The sequence below is a fragment of the Bos javanicus genome, chromosome 4, assembly GCF_032452875.1.
Source record: "Bos javanicus breed banteng chromosome 4, ARS-OSU_banteng_1.0, whole genome shotgun sequence".
In the NCBI taxonomy this organism is placed as follows: Eukaryota; Metazoa; Chordata; class Mammalia; order Artiodactyla; family Bovidae; genus Bos; species Bos javanicus.
Genome location: NC_083871.1, coordinates 96,739,529 through 96,764,069, shown reverse-complemented (window position 1 = coordinate 96,764,069; position 24,541 = coordinate 96,739,529). Strand labels below are relative to the sequence as shown.

General features: G+C 49.1%; 1 protein-coding gene across 1 annotated transcript in view; it reads left to right on the top strand.

Moving 5' to 3' along the window:
• The window catches only part of PLXNA4 (plexin A4), a 482,931-nt gene that overhangs the window by 87,520 nt on the left and 370,870 nt on the right, over positions 1-24,541 (top strand). The window contains exon 3 of the mRNA XM_061414733.1: positions 7,211-7,393. Within this exon, the coding sequence (XP_061270717.1) occupies positions 7,211-7,393 (183 nt within the window). The remainder of the gene's footprint in view (positions 1-7,210; positions 7,394-24,541) is intronic.

Below are 24,541 nucleotides of genomic sequence, written 5' to 3'. Positions count from 1 at the left end.
TGCAGGGTGCTCAGGACTAGATGGCTCGAGGCTGGATGCTACTTTTGCCTTCAGAGAGAGCCGGAGAATGGGTTTGCTCCCAGATGGAAGGATTCATCTCCCTGCTAGGCCAGGAGCTACCATGAGCAATGGGAGGACCAGGTCTGACTTTGTATTTTTCCTTCCTGGGTTCAGAGACGGTGGCTGCCAGCTCAGAGTGGTTGGCAGCTGTATCCCCAGGTGGAGAATTTGCCCATCCCCGCAGGCTCACCTGGTCAGCCTCCTTTGGATCAGTCTGGGATATTTGTAAACAGTGGATGTCTGGGGTGAAGGGGGAAGCCTATGGCTATGGAAGAGACCAGGTCCCAGAGCTGAGCTAATTGGCCCACAGGGGCATGGACCTGGTGACCTTTATCTCATTAGCGCTGCTTTTGAACCACTGAGCTCTGGTCTAGTTCTGATCTTTCCATAATAAGGACTCGATCTGGGGTTTCTGCAAAGGTGGGGTGACTAAGGGCGGGACTAAAAGAGCTCCACCCGGCAAGAGGGATGCATCTGGAACCAGGCCGGGGGCCATGCTAGCCAGGACAAAGAGTGATTTCAGAATCAGGTCCCCACCCAAGGCCTCATCACTGGAGGGCTTCGGGATGGATTGGCCCAGGTTATGAGGGTGGTGGTGGGGCAGGGGTCGGAGGGTGATGCCCACTGTCCCCCAGGTCTACTCCTTCTTCAGCCGTTCTCAGGGGGTCTCCGCAGAGACCACCAGAAACTGCTGGGGTCCCTGGTGGCTGCTCTGCAGCTCTGCCCTGCAGCCTGGGGAGACTGAGCAGGAAGGATGCTGGCAGCACTAAAATCCCCTTTCTGTGGAGATGATAGAGCTTTTCAGAGTGCCAGTCTGTCTGCAGAGTGGGAGCAATTTCCCTGTAATTGGTAAAGTAGCCGTAACTGCTCTGTCATTTGTATGTAGCGACACGTAATTGCACGGTAACCTTTGCCGCTGAGTGCGAGGTAAGCGCGGTAAGCTATTAGATTGTAATTCGGAGTGTCAGCTCTGGCTCCCCACGCCACCTTCACCACCGCTGCTCGGCTCGGGGAGGCGGCCACGGGGCCCCTCTGCCTCCAGGTCTAGTGGGTCCTGCTCTGGTGGTTATGCTTGTCACATGGCGTTCTCTCCTGGGCCTAGTCTGTGGCACCCTCAGCCAGGAAGAGACCCCCGTGGGTGACCTGGGATGGTGCTTCTTACTAAATCATCTGGAAGGGGTTAAGATACAGATCTCTGAGCCCCAGCTCCAGACTTTCTGATTCAGTAGATCTGGGGTGGGGCTGACCAGAATTTGCATTTCTAAGGAGCGGCCCTAACTCTAACCAGGGCTTCCTTGGTGGCTCAGATGGTAAAGAATCTGCCTGCAATGCAAGAGACACTGGTTTGATCCCTGGGTTGGAAAGATCCCCTGGAGAAGGGAATGGCACACCACTCCAGTATTCTTGCCTGGAGAATTCCATGGACAGAGGAACCTGGCGGGCTACAGTCCATGGGATTCTCCGGGCAAGATTCTCTCAGATCTCAAAGAGTCGGACTAACACACACACCCAGCCCTAACTCTTCTGGACCTAAGACTATTTCTCCTTTATTCAGCCTCATTGGCCTTGATAGATCTTTAGGAAGAACCACCTTTGCTCTTTCATCTTGATAACCTGAGTGCCTTTAATCTTGATCACACCTCTCTGAGACAGGTGTCATGAATTTCCCCAAAGATCTAAGACTCACAAAGGTTATTTGAATTGTCTATGGATGACCTGGAGTCAATCCCTGGGCTGGGAAGATCCCCTGGAGAAGGGAAAGACTTCCCACTTCAGTATTCTGGCTTGGAGAATTCCGTGAACTATATAGTCCATGGGGTCACAAAGAGTCGGACACGACTGAGGGGCTTTCACACAACACACAAGGATAACCAACAGGAACCAGAGCTAACCACTCTCTTGTTTGTTTTTGCTGTTCAGTTGCTGAGTTGTATCCCACTCTTGTGAGACCCCATGTGTTGCAGCCCACCAGGCCCCTCTGTCTTTGGGATTTTTCAGGCAAGAATACTGGACTGGGTTGCCATTTCCTTCTCCAGGGGGTCTTCTCAACCCAGGAATCGAACTCAGGTCGCTTGCACTGGCAGGTGGATTCTTTACCACTGAGCCACCAGGGAAGCCCGACACTCTCCTAGCACTTACTAAGGGCCAGACATTGTTCTATGTGAATTAGCCATTGAGTCCTCTCTACAGTACTGGGAAGTATGTGCTATTATTATTATTGTTATCCCTATACTACCCATGAAAACCTGGGGCACACAGAAGTTAAACAACTTGCCCAAGGTCACACAGCACTAAGTGGTGGAGCTGGGATTCTAACCTAGGCTTTCTGGCTCTAGTTCCAAAATAGTGTTAGCTCTTTTGAGACTCAGGTCTTTATTTAGTCATCCATCAATTCATCCATGCATTTTCCATTTAATGTATATGTCTTAACCTATTATGAACTAGGAACAGAGCTAAGGGTACTGCTGCTGCTGCTGCTGCTGCTGCTAAGTCGCTTCAGTCGTGTCCGACTCTGTGCAACCCCACAGACGGCAATCCACCAGGCTCCCCCATCCCTGGGATTCTCCAGGCAAGAACACTGGAGTGGGTTGCCATTTCCTTCTCCAATGCATGAAAGTGAAAAGTGAAAGTGAAGTCGCTCAGTCGTGTCCGACTCTTAGGGACGTCGTGGACTGCAGCCTACCAGGCTCCTCCATCCATGGGATTTTCCAGGCAAGAGTACTGGAGTGGGGTGCCATTGCCTTCTCCGAGCTAAGGGTACAAACATGCCTAAAATACGGTGCCATCCTTGAGCTCATGGCCAGCCCCCAGAATCCAGTGGATCACCAGTCTCACTTTACAAGTCAGGCACCCCATGAGGACATCTGTGCAAAACAGATCTGGTATCTTCATAATGGGAGAAGGCAATGGCACCCCACTCCAGTACTCTTGCTGGAAAATCCCATGGATGGAGGAGCCTGGTGGGCCGCAGTCCATGGGGTCGCTAAGAGTCCGGCACGACTGAGCGACTTCACTTTCACTTTTCACTTTCATGCATTGGAGAAGGAAATGGCAACCCACTCCAGTGTTCTTGCCTAGAGAATCCCAGGGACGGGGGAGCCTGGTGGGCTGCCGTCTATGGGGTCGCAGAGTCGGACATGACTGAAGTGACTTAGCAGCAGCAGCAGCATCTTCATAACGGGCCAGAAGGAATCCCAGAGGCTATGGCCCTGTCCGAGGATTTGGGGTCTGTTCACGGGGTGCCCACTGCATACATTCCCATGCAGCAGACCCTAATCTTTTCCCTGGTAAGAATGAAGCTGCTGTCTAATGAATAAGCCCTGGAGAGGTGGCCAGAGCTCATTCGTGGGTATTTGTGGACTGGCAGGGGACAGGGCCTGCAGGCGCGCCCAGCTCCTGATTACCACAGAGTCCAGCCCCTTCCTGGCTCCTCTGGCTCCAGCTCTAATCTTGCTGTTAATGGGGCCCAGGGGAGGGCTCGGCCAGGGCTGGAGGAGCACACACTCTCCTTTCCTGTTGCCCAAGGTGCTCAGGAATCCACTCCAGCCTTTGCTTGTCGAAGGTGTTCGCCAATTAGGCTTCCCTTCCACGGGTCCTGGCATCTGCTCCCTACACCCCAGCCCCCCAGGGTCTGCAGGCCCTGTGGGACCCTCCCTCTGTTCCTCTCCTCCCATGCTGCAATTACTCTGATGCTTTGGCTCAGACTCTGAGGGTGGTGTCCTCAGAGAGCTATGCTCTGGCCGGGGGCACGCAAGGGCCACTCCCTGCTGCACCCTTCCCCCTCCCCCCTCCGAAGGCTGTTCTGAGCAGGATTTCCATCAGGAAAATGAACCCGAAGAAGCACTGTACCTTGAGGGCTCCCGTTTAGCCAGTGCCTTCACACCTGTTGTGTCACCTTGGTCTCAGGATGAGCCAGTCTTGCTTTTTACTGTCAAGGAATGGGTAGGCCCAGAGAGTGGGAGGAGGCTGTGCCAAGGTGTATGCTTGGAAGCTGCTCAGCTGCCGTGTGAGCCCAAGTCTTGTGTTTTCTCCCACTCCTTCACTGTTAAAAATCCTTCCCTTATCAACCCCGGCTGGAGGAAGCGAAGAGTAAGACCCTGCCCCCACCCTATGCCACAGTTGGGGACCTCAGCTTCCATGCACACCCAGGCTGGTGTCTGGTCCAGGCTCCTGGCCCAGCATCTCCATCACCCTTGTTTCAGCTAGGGCTCCGCTCAGATGGGAGAAACCAAGACACAGGGGAGTCTGAGTGGGAAGCTATCTTTGTCTCCAGAATCCTAGGGCCACGGTAGGAGCCCCAGTTGAGGCCTTTGCTTCATTTGAGCCTGATGACAATACCATGAGGTCAGCAATTTGGGGATGTACCTGCAGGTCTAGGTGAGGAGCCCGGAATCTGCCCCCTGTGTGGGTCTCACAGGGAGCTGACTTGAGCTGAAACCGGTGGAGTCCTGGCTGCCAGGACACCAGGCTGAGCTGTTTTCATGCCCCCCCACCATGAAAACATTCCTCACCAGGGCTTTTGCAGTGCAAGATGCCGCCGTGGTAAACACTTGTGGGTCCCTGACTTTCTGCCTCTGAGCAAGCAAGGATTTAATGCAGCCATTGGCTGAATACACACTTTTGTTTTTGTAGGTGGATGTTTTTCATCTCATGTTCTGCCCAGTGAAGAAGAAAGGTATCTAGTTACTTAAAACTCAGAATTGCAGTCCTGGGGGCTGAACAACCTGAGTCGTGTCAGGTCAAGGTGGTGGGAAACATGGACAGCCTTGTTCCCTGCCTCAGTTTCCCCTTGTGGAGAGTGGACAGTCCTTCAGCCTTATCCACTTGGAAAATGGTAGTAGTAGGTGAGATCCTTTGGCTAATGGCAGACATCCTGGTAGCACAGTTTAGGGCTGAGAAAGTCCAGGGTGAGGACAGGACCAGAGGCAGGAATGTGCAAGGCCATGAAGATCCCTAAGCTGCCCTCTGAATGCTTGGCAGTCACCGTGGTTATGTCTACCAGGGAGAAGACATTGTCTGTCCTTTATCTGGGCTTTGTCCTTCCTGTTTCCTCTCCATCTCTTCTACTCTCCACCCTAGCTGTCTCTCCCTTCCCTAGTTCCTCATTTTAGGAAAGAACCATAAACATCAAACTGGACCTTGAAAGCTTCCTCCTGCCTTTGACTCCTGCAGTTGTTTTTGGAGGGAGTGGAGGTAGTAGAGGCTTCCCTGGTGGCTCAGACAGTAAAGAATCCACCTGTGATGCAGAAGACCTGGGTTTGATCCCTGGGTCGGGAAGATCCCCTGGAGAAAGCAATGGCAACCCACTCCAGTATTCTTGCTATAGACAGAGAAGCCTGGTGGGCTACAGTCCATGGGGTTGCAAAGAGTCGGACACGACTGAGCGAGGTAGGGGTTGTGTTTGGTCTGGGCTGTTGGATTAGACGATGCGAGAGGCCAAAGGCAGGATGTGGGGTGGATGTCTGCTCTGCACGAGGCTGTAAGTGCTCCCTCCCTGCCCTGGCTGCCCCCACCACAATAAGAGGGAGGTCGAGATGCTCGGCACACAGACATTGCCTGTCACTCCTGCCCCCCACTGCTGGGAGGGAGCTGAGGGCCCCTGAATCCCTGGAAAGCTTGGAGTTGGCCACTTTGACGTGGCTCTGCTGGCAAGAGCCTGCCTGCTGGTTCTCCAGAAGCCTCTTCCTTTGGCTGGACTGGAGCTTTTAAAAAAATGACACCTTGTATTTTATTTCCCTGCTTTCTCCGAAAAGTCCAAAGGCATTTACAGGCATGAGCTCTATAGGCTTTATGGATGCCCATCAAAAAGCGGGGTTTGTTTCCTTCATTTTTATAGAGTGGAAAATCAAAGCATAGAGAGATGGAATGACTCTTAGGAGAGACAGTTCTTCTGAGAAAAAGGGGGAAATCCATTGTAGGATCTTTGAGCCTCAGGGAGGTCTGTGCCAACCCCTAAGCTGCTCAGTGGGGGGGCACTGGAGGTCCCTCAGCAGCCACTGTCAAGGTCTTCGCCACTCCCTAGGAGGACTCCCTAGCTGTGACCCTCTGCTTTCATGGGGATCTGGGAGGCTGGAATAAAACAGGGAGAGACTCAGCTAAAACACTGGGGGTAGGGTAGGGTGCAGAAATGGCTTTACTTGTTGGTTCCTGACTCCTGAAATTGTCTTGGAATCAGAAGCCAGAGTTGGGTCCCTGTGTCCCACAGCATACCTGGGAATCCCGGGAATGTCCTCTTTAAGGGATGCTAAGAGGTGTTCCTGTGAAAAAATGGTTTAGGAAATAAATTGTTTGGAAAAAATGCTGAGAGAATTTTAAAGCTATTTCTTCCTAAAAAGACTTTTCAGACCTTTTTTTGTAACAATTAGAAATATCTTACATGATGTTAGAATGCACTGGGTTTCAGGACATTGCCCAAAATCCTTTGCCCGAGGAACCCGTTTATGGTGGAAAATCCTGTGGGACTTGTGTTCCATGGAAGGCATTTTGGGAAATGCTGGTGAGAGTCTGACAGTGTCAGGGCTGCCCTTCTTCACTATGCTGTGAAAGAAAAAGGAGGCTGAGATGGGACATAGGGAGGCACCGGTGGCCCGACTGAATTCAGCCACAAACTTTCCACTCCTCCCATTGCTCCTTTCCCCAACCAATTGTCCATACACGTCTCTGCCATGGTGTTGGCGTACACGTATTAACATTCCTATTTTTCTGTTCCACACCTTTGTGTCCTGATCTGTGTGTCTGCTCAACAGTAAGTGTGTAGATATGGAGACCTTGCCCCACTCACTCCTTATCAGGGATGTCTGGGTCCCATGTGCGTGAGTGGTGGCCAGTACCTTCCCAAGTCATGGTGATGATGGGCTGTCAAGATGGTACCTGGAGCAGTTGGAGGTGGGGCAGAGAGGCTGCAGAGTGTGGTAGAAAGAAGACTCCAGGGATCTGTGACTTTCTGCCATGTGACTTTCTGCAATCTACCTAGATGACTGTTGACAGGCAACCTAGTTTCTTTGGAGCTGAGTTTTTCATGTGATAAAGCAGAGATTTATACCAGGTGATTCATTTCTAAGGACTCTCCTAGCTCCAGAGTTCCCTGACTCAGTACCTCCGCAAGTTGCCCAGCTGCTCGCTTCTAATTCTTCTCCCTCTTCCTTTTCAGCTCTTAACCATTGATGACAACTTCTGTGGCCTGGATATGAACGCCCCCCTGGGCGTGTCAGAGATGGTGCGTGGCATCCCCGTCTTCACAGAGGACAGGGACCGCATGACTTCTGTCATCGCTTACGTCTACAAGAATCACTCTCTGGCCTTCGTGGGCACCAAAAGTGGCAAGCTGAAGAAGGTAGGACAAGGGGTAGTCATTTCGGTGATTGTGTGGACGGCCTGTCCCCAGCGGGATGGATGTTGGCTTGCGTTCTCTTACTACCCCGGGCCTGGTTGGTGAGTGATACAGGTTTGCACCAAGAAGGTGTCTTGCTGTTTTGAGGTCGACAGTGGTATTCTTGTCCCTTCTCTGCCTTCACATGAGGATTGTTGTGGGACTCACACTGGGTGAGTGTGTGGCTCCACCTCTTCCGTGGGCTGGTGTGCTCCTGAGAGGTGTGCGTCTCCAGGCTCCTAGTCTAAATGGTGTGCTCTGGCCAACGTAGGCTTATGCCCTAAGGCAAGACCCTTATTAGGCATGGATGGTTGGGAAGGATGGACAGGGGCAAGGGATGTGCCTGTTCCTCCCTCTTCAGCCTTTCTGGTTTGTGCATCCATCTGGAATCCCTTTAGGGAACAGATGGAGGAAAGTATATAGTACCCGCTGGAATTGCTATTGGGGCTAAGAGCCAGATCGTGGGACGAGAAAACCATGGATGCTGTGGGAGCACAGAAATGCCTTCAGGTGGAGTTGAACCGTGTGATCCGGGGACATGAGCTTTCCTCCTCGTTCTCCAGAAGCTTGCTGGCTTCAGCGGTACTGGGTGACCTTGGCCTATCCGCTGTGTTTCATGTCCCCATCTATACAGAAGTACTCTGTCACCTGCTTGGCTTGGGCTCTCATCTTAGTGGGTTGGCACTGGTTCCCCAGAGTGCCCTTCTTGCTTGGATCAAAGCCTTTCTAAAACTCAAGGCAGTAGGTCCTGTTTTCTGTTGGCCGATAATCATACCTGATCCTTTCTCCTGGGAAATACTGATGATGCCATGCGGAGATCCTGCTTGTTTTAATTAGGCTTCCCCTGGAATTTTTTGGACATCGTGTGGTTCAGATGGATGAAGCAGCGGTGCCTTATCTGAGACCGAGTTTTGATGCCTGCTTTTCTCTTTGCTGTGTTTGTCGGTATGAGCTTGATGGTCAAGGGGAAATGCTCTCTGCAAATCTCGAGATTGTACCTGTTATCCTGTTCTATGGTGTGACAGCCCATTCCAGCCATTGTTTTTCTCTCTTCAGATTGTGCATCTTTGTGGAACAGGTGGTGGGGCTGGAGGGTGAGAGTGTGGAGGGGGAGAAGCAGGGAGCAGAGTGTGTGTGGGTTGGGGATGTGTGTGGAGCAGTTACATGGCTAGCGGCTGGAAGAGAAAGCGTATGTTGGTGAAATGCCATGGCACGCAGTGAGAGTGATGCAGGCAGCCCACCACGCGTTGGGATCACCCTCCTCATTGTAGTGTCCTGCCTTCTATGTCAATGAACAGATTCATTTAACCTTTGTCCTTACAGCTTGAAAAATGATATTTCCTAGTCACCTGCCTTTCTGCGAAGACTATGTTAAACGCAACTGAATATTTCCTTGCTGCCTTGGCCTTCTCGTTGTGATTACTACTCACACAGTGGACAGGGCTCATGGACGCCCAGGAAGGATGCTGGGAAGTGCAGGCGTGTTGTGTCTGATCGTTGTGGCCTTCCCAGCTCTTCCTCTAGGGCACCTTGTCACTTATCCCTTCCAGATGCTGCCTGGTCCACATCAGCACCCTGCCTCCTCCCTGAGCTGCGGCTTCAGCTTTCAGTGAGCTGGGAAATCAGATAACCAAACTTGCTGAAATTATGTCTGATAAGCCTCCGTATAAGCCAAGGAGGGGAAGTCCACGAGCTTTAGAGCAGGGACTTCAGGAAAAGATGTTTCTGTTGGTTGCTCAGGTGATTTCATTCTTCATGAGGATTCAATGAGTTCGATTTGCTGGCAAAGTGGATTCTAAATACCAAAGTCATTCCCATATACAAGTCACACAGTGAAATGTCTGTTGACCTGCTTTGCTTGTTCTGATGGTTAAATAAGCACTGTTGAGGGGTTGCACAGAGTCAGACACGACTGAAGCGACTTAGCAGCAGCAAAGGGTAAATAAGTAAGTGAAGGAACTGGGAGTGCTTTAGGTCTTGTCTCTACTAAGCCCATCTCAGTGGAAGGGAGAGGTGACTTCTTTCAATGTTCTGGAAGGTTCCAACCCCCTCAACTTCCTACCAGGGTCCAGAGGATCTTTTCACTTGTTGGCCAGACCAAGTAGACCCTATAGAAGAATTTTTTTGTGTGTGTGTGCTATTGTCTGAGCTGGTAGGTATATGGTGTCTGTGATATAAACATTGAGAATTCACTGCACATAACAGAACAGAAAGTTATTTTCTCTTGGAGGGGGGAAAAGGATGTTTCCTGGCCATGGCTGCATCGTAAACCTAAGTTGGTTGACTTGCAAATAAATGTGTGCTCTTGGTCAGAGGGTGGTCAGAGGCTGATGGGGGCTGACTCTCTCACCTGTGGAAGCCGGTCCCCTGATGGGGGTCAGAGCGAGGCCCATCTCTGTGAGTGGGGGCTGAGGACACCTCCAGGACCCTGGGCAGGCCAAGTGCACACATACATCCATTGTGGGGCAGGCTGTGAGCAGAGCCTTGCCTTGAAGTGTGCCCCGAGGTCAGCCAGGCTGGCCATGACAGGCCACACCTGACCGGGGGCTTTAGGGCTTTATAAACCGTGGACTGGCATTTCTCATCTTTTACTTTGGAGCAGGGGGTGGGGGCGAGGTTCTCTTTCAGTCACCTGGGACATTACATTTAATTTCCAGGACTGTAGTGGCACTGGTGAAGCGTAAACATTTGAGAAGTAGGGCCAGAGAGTCATGTGTAGGGGAATGAGCCAGTGGCCCTCCTGGGGGAAAGCCAGGCCATGGGGGCAGCCAAACTTTCTGCTCCACGAGCTCAGAGTGGTGGCCTTTTTAATAGTTTTGCTGAAGCCCAGCTACACTCCTGCAGACTCAGCCGGCCCTGGGGGACAGTCTGAATAGGGAAAGGAAAGCTGGGCCGCCGCGTCTGTTGTTTGAAATAATAAAAAGCGAAACTGGCCCATTTATTTATTTTTTTCTAAACAATAGAATTCCCCACCACTCTGGCTCACTGAGCACCACTCCCCTTCCCCTGTCATAACTCTGTCCTGCTTTTCCCAGAGGTTATCAGGACCCCATTCACTCTTTGGGCAGAGGCCCAGCCGTGGAAAGCTGTGGGGCTGCAGGAGGATTTAGTGGGAAGTTTTGTGAGCTACTGAAACTGGGGGCTCAGGATAATAGAAATCATACAGCCGCCGTAATTACCGAGCCGGCTTCTCTGAGCCCTGTAATAATCTCCCGCATGAATCAAGGGCCTTGCAGCGTTCTTTGCAATATGACAAGGGACTCAAGGTGGGAAGGCTGGGCGGGAGAGGGTTAGGGGGTTTGCTAAGAGTAAGGGAGTTTGCTGTGAGTTTCAGGAGTTCAGGAGCTAGTCTGTGGCAGCTATCCATGGGCTGCCCTGAAAATTACTGACTTTCCATTTTGTTTGAAAGGTATGGGTCCCCATCATTGGCAACCTTGTCTCTGATGACCGTAATTTTACTCCTTTAGTGCACACATCACATGAGGCAGGGGGAAAGGAGGTGAGGAAAGTACCAATTTGGATGTCTTTTATTTTTTCTGATCTGTGTGTGTGTGTGTGTTATGGCTGGCATTGGCACATAAATGCTCCAGTCATCAGGAGGTGCCTAGAAATTTAGGAATAAGTTATGGGCTGTTACAGTTTCAACTACAGGTTAAACTCTTAAGGCCAGCACCATTCTGATTTGCTTTAAGGTGTCCATATAAATCTGAAAACCTTTGACCCAAGTTGGGGAAATGAGGTCAGTGTTGCCTTGGAGGACAAGATCTCTTTGCTTAAATATTCCAGCTCCGATTTCTCTGTCTCTTGCATTTTTACCACTAAGTGATCATATTTTATGGCTGCTGTTCAGCAGTGAATTACTGCCTGACATTAGTGGGAGAGACTAATGTTCATCGTGAACCAGAACATCATAAACTTTCACTTGAGGTGTGATTGCTCCTTTCATTTTGTGATTGCATCTTTCCTGGGTGTTTTGTTAGGTTGAACTGCACACACCAAGGGGCGGAGCACTGGGAGAATGTTGGGTAAGCAGAACCCTGGCTGGCCTTGCTGTTGGCTTGTAGTCGGATGTGTGTGTGTGTGTGTGTGTGTGTGTGCATGCACACACACACAGCCTCTCTTGTGTGGGTGTGTGTCAGCATAGAGAGTCACAGGAGTAGAGAACATAAAGTCATTCTTGGGAATTGTCATGCAGCTTAATTCAGTCTTCCTACATTTTTTTTGTGAGCCTGTTCGAATTTTGTTTTTTTTTTTTTTACTTTTTATTTTATTGACATATAGTGGATTTATAATATTGTGTTAGTTTCAGGTGTACAGTAAAGTGGTTCTGTTATACATATCTAGCTTTTCTTTTTCAAATTCTTTTCCCTTGCCAGTTATTACAAAATATTGAGTAGAGTTCCCTGTGCTATATAGTAAGTCCTTGTTGGTAACCTATTTTATATCTATTTCATATATAATAATGTATATATGTTAATCCCAAACTAATTTATCCCTCCCTCTCTTTCCCCTTTGGTAACCATATATTTGTTTTCTATGTCTATGAGTCTGTTTTGTATATAAATTCATTTGTATCAGATTTTTTAGATTTCACACATAAATGATATCATACGTATCTGCCTTTTTCTGTCTGAGCCTGTTTGGAATTGATTTGCCTGTGTTCCTTAGGCCCTGAACACAGATCCAGAAGGGCAACTAGCAGAGGTGGAGGGAGACTCGCCTGAAGCTGTGTCATTCTGAACATAAGCTCTCAGAAACAGATGCTGCGTGTGTGGGTGTTTCTGCAGTGCTCGAGTCACAGGGCAACACCAGATCAGAGGTGTGCAGCCCCTGCCTTGCAACTTCCTCAGTGTATCTGAGAACTCTTTAATATTCACCTGGAAATTTATCCATAAATCAATTGATAATAACTAATAACAACGATAATAACAAAATAAAAACAATAATAATAACAACAATAAGTTAACGAAAAAGAAACTCATGTCATGGAAAGCTCTCTAGATGACTGGAGGCATCACAAAATTCAGTGGAGACAGTTGAAACTCCAGCTTGCCCTGCGATCAGAGCAGAACCTGAGTGTGCCGGATATAAGGTTTGGGCGTTCCCTCTGTTATGTTGTTGTTTGGTCTCTCAGTTGTGTCCAACTCTTTGCGGCCCCATGGACTGCAGCATGCTGGCTTCCCTGTCCTTCACCATCTCCCAGAGTTTGCTTAAACTCACATCCATTGAGTCAGTGATGCCATCCAACCATCTCATCCTCTGTTAGTTTTTCAAACCAGAGGGGCTTTGCTTGTGGGTAGTCACTCAAGCAGAAGGGAAAAAGAAATGTTGAAGTATCAATGCCAGACAATTTCCATAATGAGAAGAGTGCATCAGAGTTGTTGGCTTTTTGTTGTCATTGTTGTCGTGCTGTTTTTGCATTTCCCACCCCTGGTTTTGCAAGTACTAGGCCCACGTAGATCTTAACCTATGGGTTGAGTGAGGGGGATGCTGAGGCTGAGATGCTGCAAACAGAAGAGTGCAACAGATGTTCCAGGGACCCTCCTTTCTCTGACTTCATGTCTAAGGAGGGACAGAGAGATGGCTGGTCATTCAAGCCTGGGGGTCCTGGGACTGGCCTTCAAACCAGCCTTGCCTCGTGCCCTTCCGTCCACTCCTTGTGGCCCTCCTCCTGCTTCGTTTCAGTCTCCTCAGCTGGGCTGTAGGCCTTTTTGTTCACGTTGTACCTGGGAGATGTGGCAACCAGCTCAGCTGGCAGTAGCCTCTTGTGTGTGTGTGTTGGTCGCTCAGTTCTGTCCGACTCTTCGTGACCCCATGGACTATAGCCCGCCAGACTCCTCTGTCCATGGAATTCTCCAGGCAAGAATACTAGGGTGGCTTGTCATTTCCTTCTCCAGGGGATCTTCCTGACCCAGGTCTCCTGCATTGCAGGTGAATTCTTAGCATCTGAACCATCCTCTTGGGCATATCTTATATTCCTGAACAACATCAAGCCCTCACTCAACCATCCTTTTTGTGTAAATGTGTTCCCACTTGTGCTATTTTCTTATCCGTCCCTACTTTTCACTACTCAGCCCTGAGGCTCACCCTCTGTCCTGCAGGTCTCTGGGCGGGGATCCCAAGCGGTCACCAGTGCTGACCCAAGTGGGGTTAGAGTGGTGTCCTCTCAACGGTGCGTCTGCTGCAGCCCCTCTCAAGGCAGTTGGACCCCAAGAGCTGGGGCTTAGACTTGTTCTCTTCCTGGTGTCCTCTTTAAACACACTTTGAGCTTCCCAGAAAATACTACCCTGGAAGCATTTGTCGTTCTATTTTCCAAATGATCATTGCTAGTGCACATGACTTAAGGAGATTTTAAATGAGCTTTGCCAATTCAAGATTTATTGATACATGTGTGCCATTTTTTTGAATCATATGTGTGTATATATATATATATATATCTACATTTGTGTAGAATGATCCTGATTATAAATTAAAGCACAGACATTAAAATTAAAGAAAGTGCTGCAGAAACACCCCAAATCATAGAGCGTGCTCAGTCAGCTGATGCTCAAATGCCAGGCACGCTGGAGGAATTTATCCAGTGACACATGCAATTGAAGTAAAATATTGTGCTTTACAAGAACATATCATTAAAATGAAAACTAGCAGCATATCAGGAGTCTGGCCATGTAACCAAGACAACAAAGATGGGAAAGGATGAAAGGATGATGTTCCAGAGGAAAAGGGAGGAGGCAGGAGGCAAGAGGAGGAGGTGGGGCACCTAGCCGTCAATGGTCCCCTCACTACTGGGCTCATAGCTGATCAGTTTTGGACGGGAAGAGGATAGAATCTGGATGGTGATCCTGGTGGAGGCTCCAAGCCAGGATAGGACCAGGGATGGGGAAGGCAGTGTAGCCAAATTGACTTAGAGTCCACCCGTGGAAGCTCTGATTGGGGGTATGGTCTGCTTATAGTTCCTACTTGTTCTCAAGTGACTTCCCATGAATTCCATGCTTCCTGGTGCTGTCATGGTGCTTCTCCAGCAGCTAGCTTTGGTTTCTCATAGAGGCATTCCTGGTGACTTCTAAACAACTCCTCACATCTCCCACATTCACTCCATGCCTTCTATCCCACCCCCAGGGGACACAGATGTATTGATTATGGACTGCTGTGTGACAAATGACCCAACACAGAGGCTTTAACAAATTTATCTCACAGAGTTTATGGGGCAGGAATCCAGGTCTGGCTTAGCTAAGTCCTCTGGCTCAGAGGACTATAATCAAAGTGTTGTCTGGAGCATCCATCGTCTCCAGCTCAAGGCCGGAGTTGGGGAGGATCCTCTTCTAAGATCATGCACTTGGCAGTGCAAGGCCTCAGGTCCTCACTGGAAACCTCGGCCCCTGGCCACGTGGTCCCCATGATGGCCACTCACACAACAGGGCAGCTGAGAGAGGGAGCCAACCTGAGGCGGCGAGCACGATGACAGCCAGATTTTCTGAAACCTAACTTCAGAGATGACTTTTGTGGCATCCTGTTATTAGAAGCCAGTCACATGGTCCAGCCTACACTCAGGGGAGGGGCTTCCACAATGGTATGGATAAGGAGGCAGGGGTCCTTAAGGTCACCTTAGGTCCTTAAGGTCACTTAGAGGCTGCCTGCCACATGATGACTGTTTCTAAGCCATCAAGGACACCTGAACCAGTACTTTTAAAGTTCAAGTTGACTTTTAGTGGTATAGGAAGAAGCACAGCCTTATTCAGGAACCGTCATGGCGCCAGCACTGAATCCTGACTTCGGGCTCCCACAGACTTTGATTGACATAGGAGAGAACCCAAAGGATGGACAACAAGGGGCGAAGTGGCCTGCTACACTCACAGGGCCAGAGGGCACCACACAGTCTTGAGTGGGTGAGTGGTCTGGGAGCTTGGGGAGGCGTCCCTGGGGACCCAGCTTATCTTAGGGAAAGGGTAGTAATTTGTGATGGTGGATAAGCGAGACTTACCTTTCATGTCAGTAACTGATGAGAGCTCTGATTCCACGGAGAATCCTTGCCCCCTGACTCTGGCCTCTTTGGGGGATCACCTAGCTTTTAAAGTGAAGGAAGCAAAGAGAAAGTTGCTCAGTCGTGTCTGACTCTTTGAGACCCAATGGACTGTAGCCCCCCAGGCTCCTCTGTCCCTGGGGATTCTCCGGGCAAGGATACTGGAGGGGGTTGCCACGCCCTCCTCCAGGGGATCTTCTCCACTCAGGGATCAAACCCAGGTCTCCCGTATAGTTGGTGGATTCTTTACCAACTGAACCATGATGGTGGAGTAGAAGGACGTGTGCTCATCTTTGACCTCGCTTTTAGGAAGGGGTCATTTTCCTGTGGATTGCGCCTGGCAGGAAAGAGGATGGGAAGGGGACCACCGTGCTTTGAACACCTCGTAGGCAGCAGGCACTGTTCTAGGTGCTTCCCTTGTGTTGTGTACATTGATCATCTCATGGCATCCTCAGCCTTTCCTTTCAGGTAAAGACTACAACCTCCCTTCTACACAGGAGGAGAGGGCTTGAGTAACTCACTAAAGGGCATGCAATTTGATCTAAGGTCTGCCCTCGCTGATACAGGCAAGTCATGGACTCTACCTGTGGCTACGTTCTCGGCCTGTGGGTAAATCTTACCTCCTGCCTCTGGCCAGCATACCTGTTGGCCAGAACCTTCCTACTTTCCTTTCCTTCCCTCTGTCTCTGCCCTGGCTCAGGGCCCCAGTGGTCAAGTGTGGACGGTTGTAACTGAATTCCCCATCTCAAGGCACCCCCCCCACTTTAATTTCCTGTAGATTGTGCCAGACTCATCTATCTAAAACAGCTCCAGTTCTCTCACTCTCCTACTTGAAAAACTATAGATCTTGTCCAAGCTTCTGTGGCCCCCACTGCCTGTCACCCACCTGCATGTCAGAGGTCCAGCCTCTCCAAGGACACAGGTCCTCCAGCTCAGCCCTTCAGCCCTGAACACTGCCTGGGCCCTCACGTTATGAGTCTCCAGGATCCCAGCTAAATTGAAATACCAAGGAAGGAGCTCCCACCTAAGAAATGGTGGGCTTCCCACCCCTGCAGCAGCTCTCGCATCACAAACCTCCCTCCAAGAACAGCCTCCTTTGAGGGGGAATTATGCTGGAGTGCATTGCACAGTAGAGCGGGTGGTGGTCCTGGGGAGGGGCTGGAGGCTTTTGGGAAACAAGCTGTGCTTTTCCACTCACCACTGACCCGCCACCCGGGACTCACTTGGGGTGTTTGTCTTGGGGGTTGTCACAGAATTCTCTCTCCCAACAGCCCCCGGGACTGTGTTCAGTGGTTCCTGATTCCTTTCCCTGTTATTGGTCAACCAAGGTCCCCGTGACTGGGTCGTATCCCATAACTTCTTGGCAAGCCCCCTGCAACTGGGGACCTAATTATACTGTCTCCTTAGACCCCCTGGTCCTTTTAGCTTCTACCTCCACCAGTCCATCCGGCCTTCTTTTTCCTCCTAAATGCTGGTCCCCTCCACCCAAGCCTCATGGCCTTTCTCTGTCCTGGACCTGCTCGCCCCACGTCTACTCTCTCAGCTCTTGGCCTCTGCTTGTCATTGTGCGGCTTGTACACTTTACACAGGGGAAATCCATTCGCAGATGTTATCTTGACTGATTACCCAGGACGACAGTGGGGTAGCAAGTCCCGAGGCAGCTCTGGCTCCACGATTTCTTCATAGATTTAATGGCTCGAGGGACACTGTGATTGGATGGTTGATTCACTTGACCTGCATTGCCCTGTTGGTGCCCCTGTGAGTCTCTTTAGGAAAAGTGGGCCAAAGAGTGGGTCCATCAGCAGTGGGTGTTGGCTCAGGGCTCCTCCCCCTCCACTGGCTCTCTCTTCCTTGGGGCCACTCTCTGGCATCCCCAGTGCCTCCCCTCAACCCAATTTTTCTGCTTTGAGCCCCCTTCCAGAAGGTTCCTCCCTCACCATACCCCACCCTGAAGGCTCCAGAGGTTTTGGGACCAAGAAGGGTGGAAGGGAAGGCATACAGGAAGAGATTCTTGCCAGGGAGTTGGATTGTCTTTCTGCTTAACTACTCATATCTCCCACCAGATTGAGAGTGTGCTGGGGACGGGGGAGCTGAACTTGGGTGTGACCTCAGTGGCTGGTTGGACTTGAGGGGCCAGAACGATGCTGAGACCGGCTTATGACCTACTCTCATCACTGCATCCACAAGTCACATCAAATCCTGATGCTTCTCAGGTCTTCCCAGCAGGAATCCCAGATGCCAAGTGTTGCTTCAGGCAGGATTATACCTAATATCACATGGGTATCTCACACGCTTTGTGGTTTCTGATAACAGTGAAGATGGTTAGATACCTTTGGTTCATTCTTAAAGATCTGTAAGTGGATGAATTCTCTACCTTGGTCCTTCGGCTAACTTGCCAGCCTTCCCTGCTGTGATCATTCAATTCTCTCTATTTCATCCTAAGAGCACAGCATTTATCCATGCTTTTCTACCAGAAACAGAATCCCTTTACAGCGATTTCTCATGATAGGGGCACCGGCTTTTTGAAAAGTTGTGTGTACCTAAAGCCATATTTTAAATGCTTTAGATGAGCATACAATAAGAATGTCTTATTTAATCTTTATGATTAAAGCTCTTCTGGGCCTTCCCCCAGATATACCAGGCTTGGGAGAGGAAATTACATTTTAAATATCACTCACAGAATCCATCTTTCTTAAATCCCATGAAGTTTATCAGGCAGGATCATCTGAGGCCTCGTAGAGCTGAACCACGCTGTTGGCCTTAAGTGACCCTGTGGCGGCTGGGGAACTGGTCTCCTCCAGAGCTGGGCAGGGTCAAGGACAACTTGACTGACTGCTCCATTGCCTCAGTGAGGCTCTGGGCCTCTTCACTGGTGGAAAGATCATGGGCTTAAGAGATAGGAGTTCATCAAAGGAACCAATGAATCCTTTTCTAAACTGAAGAACACTTTCCTAAAATTAGTAGCCTCTGAACATATTTATTTTACTAAGTTGAGTTTTTATTCACTCCCAGTTTTATTACCCAGAAATCATAGGCAATAGTTTCAAAATCTTAGAATTTTTCCCAAGAGGAATTTGTCCATTTTCTTTGCATTAAAAAATAGTTTTTTGGTTTGTTTGTTTTTTCACTTCTGGATCAGACTTCTAAACGTCTCCCCCAGCATGTCTAAACCTTTCCTAGTTAGATGTGGGTGTCCAGCACAGCACTTTCCTGAAATGCTAAATAAAAAACATATTTTGAGATTGACTCTTGGGGCTTGGGGTCTTATAGTAGCTGTGTGTGTGTGTGTGTGTGTGTGTGTGTGTGTGTGTATCAGCTAGTTTAGGCTAAGCTATGGCTCAGTAACAAATAACCCCCGTTTTAAGTGACTGCCACAACAGCATAAACTTGTCTCCAGCTCATGCTCATGTGCACCCTGGTTTGGCTGCAGCTATGCTCTGGGTCACTTCTTTCGGACAGAGGCTAAAGACATGCCCAGATCCCTCTCGGATGTTAATGCTGTGGCTTGGATGTGGCACATATCATTGCCCCTCACATTTTATAGGCTACACCAAAGGGAATGGTGTGGGGACTCTACTCTCACCACGGGAAGAGGCCAGGTGCATATATGTTCCTGGAGGGAGGGACAGAGGATATTCTGTCAATAGTACAGTTTACTATAAGGATTATTATTGTGAACATTACCTTGAGTCAGGACATCTCTACTTGACCTGTCTGTAATATGCTGGGTGTTTCTTGAATTAAAGAGCACAAGGTATCTTCTTACTTAATATTGGAGAAGATGTATGAAAAATACAGGATGTGGCTGGTTTTATGACATCAAGCTCAGAAAGAGTGTTGGAGATTTTTAAAAACAAAATGCTCTATCAGCTTGTTTTCTGGTGACTTGCTTCTTCTGAAACTGAAATGAGAATCACTCAGTCCCTTCCATTAGTGAGGGCTGTAGTTGTTTGTATTTCCCTGCATCCAGTTTTCCTTAAGAGTGAGGGCACTTTTCTACTTAAATACAAAGATTAGACTGTGCTCAATGGATGTCTCTTGGAATAATTAAATTATCCAAATTTATTAAATCATTTCTCGTAACTACAATTAAATGGAATCTTCCAAATTAATTTTCCTCATGTAATTTACTCCACCCGCTGACAAATTCCCCCATTTCCCCTCTGTCCTCTTGTTTTTTGACTATGAATTCTAAAAAAATTCACTCTGGACAGTCAGGACCACTGGCCCTTGAAATTCATCCTCCAGGCGAGGAACCTAATTTGGGAATTCTAGTTCCAAAGCTGGCTACTGACTCAGGGCCAGGTTCCCTGTCAGGCTTCCCCACCATCTCCTCCTCTTTGGAAATGGCAGAGCTGGAATCCTGCATGGAGGAAGCAATCCTGCAGACTGGTTTGAAAAACACTGATTTTTTTCAGCCTTCGAACCATTCTATGGATAGCAAATTTTTTGGCTGACATGTCTTAAACTTACATCACATTGACGATGCCTGAGGAGTCCTTGAACATCCATAACTGGATGGCACTTGGAATAATTAAATGATATGTATTTTCACGGCTGAGCTGGTGGCAGCCACTGGGTGAGTCTTGGAAATCAAAGAAAGCTTATAGGGAGTTGCCCTGTTGCAGATGTGCTAGAAGGAGCCCTTTGATCCTTTCTAAGCTCTTCACCTTCGATTTTCAGGTGGATACGAAATACTGTGGACCCTCTGCCACACACACACACACACATTCATGCCATAAACGTGCACATGTACCTAATTCCATGCATACCTGTGTGCACTCATGCATGCTGATGTGTACCCATGCATGCACACTTAGGAGCCAGACCCGTCTCTTAAAAAAAAAAAAATTGAAGTATAGTAGATTTACAATGTTGAAATAATTTCTGCTGTACAGCACAGTGGCTCAGCTATGCATATATATGCATTCTTTTTCTGATATTCTGTTTCATTATGATCGGTCCCAGGAGACTGGATATAATTCCCTGTGCTGTACAGTAGGGCCTCATTGTTCATCCATTCTAATGTAATAGTTTGCATCTACTAACCCCAAACTCCCAGGCCGTACCTCTCCCCCGTCTCCGTCCCCTTGGCAACCACACGCCTGTTCTCTACATCTGTGATTCTGTTTCTGCACTGAAGATTAGTTTGTTTGTGCCATATTTTAGATTCTAGACCCTTCTCTTTGCACTCAAGCCTGGGGCAGGTCCTCCTGTGCTCTGCCCTCTTGGACTGAGCCCACTCCCTCGCATTCTCTCTGGGAAATTAGCAACACACCATCTAATCAGTTTACCTCTGACTCGCCCACTTTGGCTTTGAGATGATGACAGAGTGCAGCTATTTAGCTGTCAAAGGCTCTGACTATTGCCCAGATGGACAGCGCCTCAAACATCAGAGTGGTTTCTTGCTTCCTCATGGGTGGGGGGGTAATGACTCTCCCAGTTGCTTTTTTAAGTGCTTCATGCATCTGCCTTTAATTTTAATGCCTCTTGCCTGCTGACCTCGCTTCCCGACAGCCAGCCTAAGTGTGATTCCCATAATTAACTTAGTGATAATTTAATCTCTCTGCTTTAAATTTGATTGTTTTTGAGGGAGTGGGGTCTGGGGACAGGAGAAAGGGGAACTTTGCGCTTTGTATGACCTTTGTTTTTGTCTGGACTCTTTCTTTGACAGCAAGATCAGAGGGATATAGCTGGGTCGGGTGAGGGGACACAGGGAGAGAGAGGCTCAGGGCATCATGGGTAGATTCAAGAAAGGATGCTAAAACAAAACTCTCTCTCCATTCCTTTTCTTGTAAGAGGTCATCTTTCTTTGTCCCCTTTTCTCCCCCCAAAATGTGCAAACATGTGAGAGAGAGTACACAAATGCTTTCAGATGCTTTGATGGGGAGTAGCTTGAAAATGAAAAAATAATAAACTTCCTTAGTGGGCATGGCAACTATTCTCTTAAGCCAGAAGAAGGCAAGAAGGGGGAAAAGGCACCATTGGGGCTACCCTGCTACTTCCCATGTTCGCTTCTAGGCATCCTCGCAGCCTTTGTGCCCAAGTGTCTGTCCAGGTCTGTGTCAGGGGTTTCCCATGCTTCTAAACTGTTGAAACCGAGACCGGCAGATTGTCTGAAGAGGTGGAACCGACAGCTGGGAAATCTCAACTTTGTTGCTGGCTGCACTCCTGATTTTGGACAAATTGTTTAACTATACATATTTCACCTTTTGAGCAACTAGCATGCTAATATATGCACCCCTCATCTCTCATATGAATAAGCTGAGAATAAAAGGTCTTCACATCTGGAGAACATTTCTTGATTCAGTAGGAGAAACGAATAAAAATTAAGACAATGGTGAAGACCAAATGATTTTATGTGCTTAGTAAACTTCTAAGGAGGGTCTTCAAACTCCATTGAGGTAAACACGTATGTGAACCCAGGCAGAGTATTAGAGCAGAGGGTAGAAAGTCCCCAGGGGAAACCTCAGAGGCTCCAAATAGATGCACTAACCAGTCCTTGTGGGGGGGGGTGTGTGTGTGTGTGTGTACGCGCGCGCGCGCGCGCGCGCGCATGCGCATGTACATGCTCAAGATCTCTTTGGGAGAACTTCAGGAAGCCACCCTTGGTTCCTCCTTAGATTGCTACTGCCTTGAGGTGCTGTAATGGGGTGCATACCATGGGTGAAGGAAGCGGGGACACAGGGCAATACTCAGTTCTGAAAAGCTTGGGATTCTTCCTACCACCTCCTGCAGCCTGGAAACAAGGTCTTTGATTTATGAGCTAACTTTTAATTAAAAGAACAGCCAAAAAAAAAAAAAAAATCTCATATTGCCTCTCCAGGATAAATGGTTCACAGTCTGAAGTAATTTTGTTTCTTCTCCCAGTGCTGCAGGGGCGTGTGAATACGTGTGTGTATGTGTGCACAGATGTGTGTGTGCACGCATCATGTGTGTCATGGGATGTTGGCTGAGTGCTCTGTGTCAGACCCCCCCCCCCCAAAGATTCTTTGCTCCTGCAGCTGACCCTGCCTCTACCGTCTGAGTCCTGGTGTGTAGCCCTAATGCTAGCTTCTTGCTCTGTATCACAGTTTCTCCCTGCAGTTTTTCCTGACATCTTTACATGAAGAGATGCTGCTGTCAGTTTCTTTCTGACTTGCTTGTAGAACTTTCCTTCCTTGAGCCACAATGATGTCTCTGCTGTCTTTGGCAGAAGAGATTTTATTTTGGTGGTCACCCTGAATTCTCAATATGTTTTGATTTATTTCTCTGACAGCCCCTCATTACCTCCCATTGGCACTTCCCAGTATGGAATTTATCAGACCCCCAGCCCTTCTTCTCTGGGAGTTGATCTTCCCTAATATGACTGAAACTGACATGCAACTCACCCCTGGCGGGTTGGGATATAAACCTGGCCTTTCTTATATGACAGCTTTTATTCTCCATCACTATTCATCACCTTTAGCTGTGTGATGGGGACCACTCTTTTCTGTGGAGTCCTACTTTCTAGGAGTACCAATGTTTATTTGGTAGTTAGAGATGGATTTCTTTCTATGAGAGATGTATTAAGTCCACTCTGTTAAAATTTTCATTCCTCCCTTCATCAGGAAGGGCTGTGGAGCCCCATCTATTGATTGCAGAAGCAGGAGCCATGGGTCCTCATCTCAAAGAACCTGCCCCCTTCACTGCCCTCCTGGGGCTTTGGCAGCAGCGTTGGAGTTGCCGCTGTGGCTTCTTTGCTCTGGAGGGAGAATCTGTCCATGACACACACTGAAAAACCTCAGGAGAACTGACCAGCAAAAGTCCCTAGTTAAGATAAGCCAAAAAACCAACTGTGAGGCCATGGAGAGGTGGCCTGGGCCAGCAGCAGAAATTTGGGTTTGCACTTGATGATGAATTCTCCGCCTTCTCTGCTGCTGATTCACTGCAAGGAGCAAGGGACAGTCATCACCAACCTGGCCCTTTGCAGGGCTTTGGTCTTATTTGCAGTAAACAGCAGAGGGAATGAGCTCCAGGCCTCCCCCACCTTCTGCTGCTGCTCCATTTATAAACACTCTATCACAACATGTCTTGGTATAAGCAGGAGCGGGGCTTCACAGGGACGTGAGCCACCAGCTCACGGTTAGGATATTTGTTACTACTCACTGCTCATCACAGCAAAGAACGTTGGTATATATATGTACTCACCTTAAAGCGCCAGTTCACAGTACCTGGGCTCTACGGGCTGGGGGAGAGCAGGGTGGCAGCAGTCCAGGCCTCACCCAATGTCCCATCTCTTCCCATGCCCTGGCCATCACCTGCACCTGCTCCTCCTGGGTGAGCCAAGGGAGGGACCCCTGGGCGCTCCACCTACCTGATAGCACCAGCAGTGACATCCACTTTCCAACTTCCCAAAGTGATGTTTCCCAGAGTACTCTGAGGCCCTGGGGCTATTCTGCAAGATGAAATCATTGGTTCTAAATTTGTCTTTGCTGACAGCCCAGAACCAGGTTCCAGGGCCCCTGGCAGGCTCGGGAGGTAGTCTGCTGGAGGAGACTCCCACGTGTGCCCCGGCTCCTGCCACCACTACTGTTCCACAAGAGGGGCTTCCGTCTCCTCCGACAATTCTCACTTCTGTCTTCAGCTTCCCTGGGTTCCCTATTCTTAAGATTAGCTTTTGTGCCTACGACCTCAACTTAGGAAAGAGCCAGCATAACAACCAGCTTAGAGAGTGCACCCAGACTCAGAAGAAAGGGCCAGCCTCTTCCGTGTTTGTGCTTGCTTGTGGACAGTTGTCCTGCATCACAAGCACAGTGCTGGATATTTTTCAAGTCCACCTCTGGGTGCCGGAGCATCCTCACCTTCCCCCGTGTCCGCAGTCCCTCATCTGACAAATTAGCTTGGAACTCGAAGGGTCCTAGGAACAAGTCTTGGGAGTGTCTTTAAGGAAGCAGGGCTGTTTGAAATGGAAAAAGAGGACAGGCTGCTCTTTTGGTGAGGACCTGGGCCAGAGCGCCACAGAAGTAACAGGGGAGGCAGGTGAGCTTCTCTGCTGGGAGGACTCAGCCGGCAGTGCCTTTGGAAGAATCAAGCCCTGAGGGAACGTGGGGAGGCAGCAGCAGACCCCTTAC